General features: G+C 37.1%; 1 protein-coding gene and 1 long non-coding RNA gene across 3 annotated transcripts; one reads left to right on the forward strand and one right to left on the reverse strand.

Annotated features, from left to right (window-relative positions):
- Window positions 1–3,108, reverse strand: LOC136816632 (uncharacterized). 2 transcript variants are annotated; one of them, XR_010847950.1, is made up of 3 exons: window positions 2,859–3,029; window positions 1,743–2,551; window positions 1–132 (listed from the first exon to the last, which is right to left on the reverse strand). It is a non-coding gene; the product is annotated as an uncharacterized lncRNA (long non-coding RNA). The 2 variants fall into 2 exon arrangements; XR_010847949.1 differs by lacking the exon at window positions 1–132 and having other exon boundaries at window positions 2,439–2,551; window positions 2,859–3,108.
- Window positions 3,109–7,851: 4,743 nt separating this feature from the next.
- Window positions 7,852–8,160, forward strand: LOC136815972 (uncharacterized). The gene has a single exon (XM_067072397.1). The coding sequence runs from the start codon at window positions 7,852–7,854 to the stop codon at window positions 8,158–8,160; it is 309 nt and encodes a 102-aa protein (XP_066928498.1).
- The last annotated feature ends 1,314 nt before the right edge of the window (window positions 8,161–9,474 follow it).

Raw genomic sequence — 9,474 nt, forward strand, 5'->3', positions numbered from 1 at the left:
TTTTACAAATTCTTTTCTTTAACGGGTGTTGAATCGATATTGACATATTTAATGATGTCATAATCAATGACGTGCATATTTTGTCAGTGCAGAGCATATTTTGTCAACATCCTGCTCATTGGATAAATACTACTAAAATATACAAGATAAGCAAACATAAATTTATCGCCCGTAAGTACGGCTTAGCTAACCACACCTCTCTTATTCATTATCTAAGAATTGAAGCGTGCAAAGATTACCATGCGGGCTGATGGCGGACAAAGGTTTTTTGAAGATATTTTCAGTTATAATCCAAGGTAGAACAAACTAAATTTTTTGGTGCTCTATACAATGATCTGTATTTTCTTTGAATTCTATGTTTAGATTTTTCTACCCAGCCCTGTTATTATGAACGCGCGTCGTGTTGCTAAGACCTTTGCTTGAAATCAACAACGAAACCAAAATATTATAGCACACACCGCTGCGCGCGTAATATCTATAAATTGAAAGGAGGTCCTGACTGAGTATGGGGGTCACATTAAATTCATAAGGAAACCGGGTTCTTTTTATTATTTTCGGTTCACAGTTAAAAACCCTATAATAAACAAGTGATACTTTTATGGACCTACCTGGTTATGCATTTAACAAATATAATTGATATCTACGTGAGCATGGCCGTTAAACAATCATTCAGAACAGAAATAGTGACGATCTATTAAAATTAGTCGTTTGTTTCTTATAAAAAAAACGTCTAGAAACCAAAATTCCATGCTCTTGAAATCTTTCATATTCAGGACTTCGTGAGCAAAAAAAAACATCTTTCTTATTAAAAAATTGAGTAATTTAGCTAAGAACATATGTGTATGCTTATTAATAGTGATTCTTATAAATAAAGATGCGTTTTTTTTAGCTGAAAAATTCTTTTTTTACAAAAATCTGTTCGAGCCATCTTTACCTACTTTCATGTAAAAAAATCAGAAAAAAACAATGATCCAATGTTTCACAAAGTCCAAAAAACCCTTTTTTAGCCGTTTTTGGCCCAAATTTGCCCAAAAACATTTTTTTTCGAAAATTGGGCTCAGTCATATTTAAGGGTTTAAAGTTATGCATCTTTGTGCAAAAAATCATAAAGAATGAAAGAGCTAATCTCAAAAAAAGCTAATACCTAAGTAATTTATAATGTGCTTATAAAAAAATACCGAATTCGGCCAGTTTTTCTATAAAAACACGCTAAGCAACCAAAATTTCATGTCTAAACACACATACTCTCTAAAAGTAAGCCCTCATGAGCAAAAAAAACATCTATCTCATAAAAAAATTGAGTAATTTGACTAAGAACATTGATGTATGCTTATTAATAGTGATTCTTATAGATAAACATGCGTTTTTTAAGCCAACAAAATTTTTTTGCGAAAATCTGCTTGAGCCATCTTTTACCTATGATGGTACCCTACTTTCATACAAAAAATCAGAAAAAATTAATGACCCAATTCTTCACAAAGTCTAAAAAACCCGTTTTTTAGCCGTTTTTTGGCCCAAATTGGCCCTAAAAATTTTTTTTTCGAAAATCGGGCTCCGTCACATTTTGGCCACCACCATTTTGCACCTTTGTACCAAAAATAAAAAGATTCCTATGATTCAATCCTGAGAAAAGTTGGTAACAGACGAACGAACGAACGGACGGACGGACGAACGAACAAACATAGGTTAATTTATAGGACCTCCACCGGGGTAGGTCCAAAAATTCCAGTTAGTGGAAGTACCTTGATTTTAAGCATGTTCAAAGTTTCCAATAACAACTTTCTTTTTATTACAGAAATCAAACAAGTGAGAACAACAAGTTATAAAACTAAAAGTCAGCGCACTGTGGTTGTGTCGTAGTTTACAAAATTGTTATAAAATGCCAGAATGTGTCTTTCTATAAGGAATTTTATAACACTTCATGGCAGATTAAAAAGATGATCAGAAAACGAAAGCTTCTTCGTTGCATTTTTCATTTCGCATTTTTATGGGAAAGAATGAAATTTTCAGAAGATGTTTTATTCAACATGAGGATTCCCATTTCCGCAAAATCGCGATTCCTCATGGCCAGACAGTCTCAATCAAATGGAATCGAGGATCAAACCAGTCGAACCAAAGAAATAGAAGTAGAGAGAAGGAAAAACAACGATCTTTTATCCTATTCATTTTGAGCCGTAGAGGGCTTGTTATAACAGCAGGTACCATAATTCAAAACGATTTGATTGACACGCGCTTGTCTTAAAAGTAATTGTTTAAAACAACAGCCGGATCTCTTTCTTCTTTTTGAAACTTTTTATTTGTGAGTTGTTTCGATATATATCTTTTAATAAATAATTTTCATAATTAGCATAATTAAAGTTGATTTTGATATTATGTTAACGATTTTGAACTCTCTTTCGAATAATTAAGAAAAAAGAGAAGCAGAGAGACGACAAATGTGCAAATTCTTAATACGTTTTTACAAAATGTTTACAACCGAAAAATAAGTCTGAACTGGATATACGTTTTGGTCCTCGTTGAAGCACGCGATTCCATACACAGATAAAATTTCCTGAAATGTAAAAGCAAAATAGTCAAAATGGTAAAATGTCATGCATTATATCAAGGCCTGAAACTCATCTTGATAATCAAAAAAAATATGGTAATGCATGATTTATTTATCACAGATCTTTTTTCAATATTTGGCTAGTCGAGTAAATGTTTCGAAACAGTGGTAGTAAAAGAATATGCCTGGTTTCGAGGATTGAATGTGGCAATCTATACCTGCAGTCCAAAAAGGAAGTTGAGGGATGTACCAGGATAGTCTGTCTGAGAGTGTTTAAATTTATTTTCTGCTTAAAGTAATGAAAATAACTTACATCTTTAAAATTTTCACATGCTTTGAATTTAGTATATGCTGCATCTCTTTTGATTTTGATTTTACACAGCCTGCAATATTTTTCCAACTCTTTCAAATGACCCATGGTTTTAGAACAACCCACGAAAAAGAATTTTTAAGCACTTATTTTTATTTCTAGCTAACAACATTTTCTAAAAAAGGAAAGAAAATTGTTTCATATTCCAACAAAAAAAAACACATTTAACAAAAATCGCTTCTATGATTTGAAAAACAAAATGGCGGCGAACGAAAAAAATTATAACATTGCTGAAATATTTTCAAAAAGTTTTGCTATTTAGCCTTAGGGGTGGTGACTGATATAAACTGCAAAGGAAAGATCGATTATTGCTTGACTCATATCCAAACACCCATTTTCCAATTCTAAATAGTAAACGAAATATTTCAAATCCAAAACTACCATACAAAACAAGTCTTTTTTCACTGTCGACTTTGAAAAATGTGATATTTTCAAAATAAAAAAAGCTTTTGAATCCATTTTTTTTCTATGGTGTAAAAGAGGCCTTCTAGAATCTTTTCTAGTCGATTTCTTTCTAGTATCTAGCATAATTAAGCTGTAAAGCACTGTGTAGATTACAAGAAATCGTCGGTTTCTTTACTTCAAATTGTCGGTAATTGTCGTTTTACCGACAATCGCACAGAAAGAGGAGAAAATCATAACAAGCTCTAAACGGCTATTGTTTAAAATAACAATCGCAAGTGAATAGAGAAAATGTGGTCAGCGGTTTGTTGTTTTTCCTTCTCTCTACTTCTATTTCTTTGGTCGAACCAAATCGAATTGATGTTTCCCAACAACAACGACAATCAACAACGACAATCGAACCAGTCGAACAACAATCGAACGGAGTTTCAGACAGTTTCGGTGTGTTGATACCGTGAATGGTCCTAAATCCGACAGCCCTGCCTAAATCCGACCCCCCAAATAACTGCTTTGAAAAAAAATTCTATGTTTACAAACATTCTCTCTCCAAGTTGAACAATAAACTGTTGCAAAAACTCTCGAAACAAAATATCTAACAAGATGACTATAATGTCAAGATGTCAATTAATGTGATCAAAAAAGTGTGAGTTAATAAAAATAATTACACCTCTATTATTCTTGTGTGCGTTTAAAACGTTAACAATTTTGTAATAAATTATGTTTTGTATAAAAGCAATTATTGTTATTTGGTTCAATTGGTTCAGTGTATCAAATCTCTCAGTCTAGTTGACACTTTGGTATTTTTGTTGCGTCACAGCGAAAAGTTTGTTTTTATTTTAGTTTGTATCTTTCAGTCAGGAACAAGTGCAAATTAGGATACCTGTCGGCAATCTCTCCTACTTAGGAGAGTTGTATCCTAATTTGGAAATTTAGGTATCCTAAAAAGGAGAGCAGACACTTTGACATGAATTTTTGAGGTTACTGCTTCGATCCGCGTTTGGAAAACTATGCAAACCTTTTCTTCATCGAGATTTGCACCACTAACCAAAATTTCAAGTAATTTTTCTGGCGGGTTCCTCGAAAATTAACATCCTTAATAATCTGCCGTTCAGAGCCTAAAATTTTGCAAACACGAGCTAAAGATTTGTTTTTCTTTTTACGGAACGGCCCGCTACAGTCCGATTTTCGCGGAAAAAAAGCGTTTGTGTATGCTAGTTAGCACATTTGAGTGGTGTTTTGGGCTATAGTTTTGCATTCCGCCAGCCAAACTCGATGAAATTCAGTACACAATCTCATTTGCTTATTATTTACATCTCCAGATGGTGTCATTTAGATTTTATTCGCTTTTGTACAATACTTAATAAGCACTCGGCCGCCCACGCTAAAAAGCTCTAACAGAGTGATCCAATAGGACCAACGGCATGGCCCGAACATGTTCGGGCCTCTTGATTAATACTTTTTAAAAATGGCCTGCGCAGTTATGGACCATGTTCGAGCCAGATTTTCGAAAACTTGCTACGATCGCGCGTGTAATTTCAGGACCCAATATTTATATTTTAAATTCCTTATTTTAGCAAACAAATTTAAAAATCTTCATCTTTATTCAAATATATAATTGTTCAAATATAAAAGTTAATCATCTATTTTCCAATTAAGTTAGGAAAATNTTTTATGTTCATGGTTTTGCCACATAGTCCTGGTGTTCCAGGTTGCGATGTTGAAAGGTTTCTTCGGAGAGATTATTGCGCCCTCTCCCTTGCGGGTGCTCCGGACTGAGGGACCATTACTTTTCAAACTTGACATGAGGGTAGGTAAGTAAAGGGTAATCAGGAGCTTTCTTAAGGACATCCTGATAGTGATTTTACAGAGTCACCATCTCACCGTTGGTAAAAATCAGCTTTGGGTTGCTATGGTGGGTTTCCGTAGACCGGCCGATGACGATTTGTCGAGCATTCGATTCTTCTCCACTACAACAAGTGAACGGTTAGTTTTTATACAGGGCGCCGAACACTCGCCCTGTCGTCAGAGCCCTCGATTTGCGTTATCCAGTGAACACCGACGAGGAGGGAGAGGGTTGACTTCTGAGTTGAGAGGCTTTTTGAGACGCCGAACATCAATGTGCTTTCGCACACGTCCATTCACTCAGCTTGAACACCTAATCATCCACAGACAAGGTGTTGCAATCGCCATAAAGAAAGAAATCCTACCTTGCGTGAGATCGTATGATATTGTTAGTCCTAGAATCATCAGTTTGAGCCTGGAAACCGGAAAGAGACTTTTCAACGTTTTTCAAATCTATGCACCAGACTCCAACTATCCCGACGAAGAAGTCGACGCATTTTATGACGGTCTACAGTCGCAATTAGATAGAAAACCTCGCAATAGTCACACGATTTTCTTGGTGATTTCAATGCTATAGTTGGAAAAGACCAACACGAAAACTTCAGTGATATGTGGCTATTTTGGTTTAGGAGTCAGCAATGAGCGGGCTGGAAACTACTAGAGTTTTGTGCTATCAATAATCTTGTCATACCAACCCGTTATTCAAAACACCCGGAAAAACGCCGATTTACCTGGGTCTCACCGAAACGGAACCCACAAAAACCAGATAGACTATATTATTACCGATATTCGCATCAAAGGATTTTCAAAACAGCCGGTCATATCACTCTGCTGATATAGGATCTGATCATTCCTTAGTTGGAGCAAAACTGAACCTTTCCCCACCGAAATTCAAGAAGTCACGCTCACTACCCAAACGCTTCAATGTCGAGAAATTGAAAGACCCTGACGTGCTCCATGCTCTTCCAACAAAGAACGGGGATACTTCGAACCCTTACTTCAGCTTGTGAAAACAAAACGATATTGACACCGTCTATATTGATGTTCAAGCAAGTCACCAAGAAGCAACTGAAGAAAGAACGGATGGCGGGTTAAGCACAGAAAAGTTGATGGTCTCCCACAAGAAGTTGAAAAAGCGTGCGAGGAAAGACGCAAGGCCCGTTTAGCCTTGCTGAAGATGGTAATGCCGTAAACGTAGCAAGATATAGAGAACTTAATAAAGACGTAAAGAAATCCATCAACAACATAAGAAAGAAAATCTTGAGAAAAAAGTTGTTCAAATGGAAAATGACTTTCAGCGTAATAACTCGTTCCCCTTTTTAAACAGTCAGAGAATGGAAGACAAACGCAGTGCTAATCCTAACCTGATGCAAGATAAAAACGGCATAAAGCACACCGACCCAGCTCAAGTCTTGAAAGTATGGGAAGACCATTTCAAAGCACACCTGAACAAGGAATTTCCACACAAAGATGATGCCATCAATGAAATCTCTAATCCAGCCGAGAATGAGTCATTCCCAGCGATATCGATAGAGGATGTAAGAAAACTGTAAAGAAAATGAAGAAGAAAGGAAAGCCCCGGGAGTTGACGAGATCACTGCCGAGGTCCTGATCGCTGGTGGTGAACCAATGGTCCGAATGCTCCATGCCATATTCACAAAAGTCGAAAGAGATACCATCTCACCGAAAGACTGGTCTAAATCCCTTATAAACCCAGAGTACATAAGAAGGTAAGTCAAATCCAGAAAACTACCGAGCCATTCATTGATATCGATACCTAGCAAAGTCTTCCTGCGAATACTCCTCAAGAGAATGACAGAAAGAACCGAATCTTTTCTTCGCCCTTCACAGTTTGGTTTCCGTAAAAACAGAGGAACAGTCGATGCAATCTTCATTGTCCGCCAAATTTTGGAGAAAGCTAGGGAGAGGAACGTCAAAGTACACCTTCACTTCATTGATTTCAAGGCAGCTTTCGATACCATCTGGCGGGAAGCATTATGGAAAATGATGCGTTGCGATTGGTATTGACCCACGTATCGTTGATATCATTGAAAGCATCTACTCAAATGCTGAATGTGCTGTAGTTGTTAACAAACAAATCACCAATTGGTTCAAGGTCAGGTTGGTGTACGACAAGGCTGTCTGCTATCTCCAGTCCTATTTAACATATTCCTGGAATTCGTTATGGATGAGTTGAAGAGTCTCGACCCACCTTGAACTAAAAGAAATATGTCCACGGAGCTTAGGTATGCTGATGACACTACACTTGTGACCGCAATCTTGAAAAATTAGAAATATCGACAGCTGAACTTGAGACCGCTTGTTCCAAATGGGGAATGAAGATCAACGCATCTAATGCAAAACCATCAGTGACTCGCCAGTACCCATCAAATCAACAATGAGAACGTTGAGAATGTCAGTGACTTTTTTTCCTGGGAAGTAAACGTTCCAGGCACTACAAACGACATCAAACGAAGACTGGGCTTAGCATCTTCCAGCTTTGGACGCTTAAGAGATCAAATATGGCGTAACAAAGACATAAGCCTGAAGCTGAAATTACGACTCTACAACGCGCTCATCGTCCCCATGCAATTTATGCCTCGGAAACCTGGACTCTGAAAAAATCAGATACACAGTTACTGCTAGTTTTCGCGAAATGAGATGTTTCAGATCACTTCTCGGCCTTACAGTAATGGACCGTGTTCGTAATGTTGAAATCAGAAACCGGCTTGGAGTCACCACCACCATCGTTGACATCGTTAGAAAGAGACGTCTCTCCTGGTTTGGCCATGTTATCCGCAGAGACCTGGATAATCCCGTCAAAATTGCCTTCAAAGACGACTTCACAAACCCCAGACCGCGTGGAAGACCTCCAAAGAGATGGAAAGACCAAATGTATGTTGATACTGGTTCTGCACTGGCTCAACTAGAAGAAGTTGCCATGGACCGTCAAGCTTGGAAAGACCTGGTCATGAGGAGCAAGGGGCCTGTTCAGGCCTGAGCATCTAAGCAAGTAAGCAATAAGCGTTACGCTTATAAATAAAAAATGTCTAATGCACAATGGTCTGGTGCAGAATGCATACAGCAAGCATTGTCCTCAAACTAAGGAATGGCTTTTCCCTCCGTCTTGCACGTTAAACTTGCATAAATAAAATTCGAGAGGATTTCCCGAGGTATTTTTTTAACATCGCAGACATCGCATTATTTATATAGAATATCGTTATTCGTCACCGCCGCCGGCCTATCGCTGATATCCTGGCAAAACTTTTCAAACACCGCATTCCTATAAATAGAATTGAAAGTTACCGCCCACCGCCGGCAAAAAGATCAAATCGTTAGAATTTCAATAACAATTTGAAGATCGATTTTTTTTCATAACAATTTTGAAGGAATTTTGTTTGTATTTGCTTTTTGCTGAAAGCTTATTTTTTGATGGAAAAGCCTTGCCTAGTCCCTAGGCAACTCGACGCCCTATTATTCGAAATTGTTAAAATAGGGCTCCTGTTATTTATGAAAATTCTCCTGTCGCCAGTAGAGCTGGGAATGACTTGAAAAACGGGTTTTTGTACCGTGAATAGCACAGGTCAAAATCATACGGCCATCAAGATCTTGGATGATGTTCAAAGTTATATTTTATTCCGTCGTTGAAAACACAACTTACAAAAAGTCATCAATGCTTTTTAAAAAGAGTCAATACATTTGGAGATCATATAAAGATTTCTTCGAAATAAACTCATTTCAATTACACTTGGAGGTTTTTCTGGGGAATTCTTAAATAAAAACTGCATACTGATACAGTCTGCTAGACATTAATATTTGCTCTTTATCTTTGATTTTTTTGTACAGTGATTAGATTGACACATGCGCGATAAAATTTCTATTATTTGTCTTCAGGAGCTTAATATATTTTTGTGAAAACTCAACCTCTGATACTCAAGGTAGGGTTTTTGGGGTTTCTCGAGATTTGATCACTTGTTTTCTGATTTTCTGTAAATAAAATCCACCATTATGTTGATGAACTGTGAAATAAATGCGCCTATTTTTTAATTTCCCTCTCTCTTTGAGGTGGCCGCTCGGGTACGGGACGCCGAACCGGGCTCTAGGCCGACATTTTAACCTTTTCTGCTTTACTCTTAGTTTCAAATAAACGGGGGAGGTTGGAATATTTTCGAGATTTAAAAAACGGGGGAAAGGTTGGAATATTTTCGAGATTTTAAAAAACGGGGGAAGGTTGGAATATTTTCGAGATTTTAATAAGCGGGAAATTGGAATATTTTCGAGATTTTAATAAGCGGGAGAAGATTGGAATATTTTC

Source organism: Clytia hemisphaerica, unplaced genomic scaffold (assembly GCF_902728285.1).
Source record: "Clytia hemisphaerica strain Z4C2 unplaced genomic scaffold, Clytia hemisphaerica genome assembly, whole genome shotgun sequence".
Classification (NCBI taxonomy): domain Eukaryota; kingdom Metazoa; phylum Cnidaria; class Hydrozoa; order Leptothecata; family Clytiidae; genus Clytia; species Clytia hemisphaerica.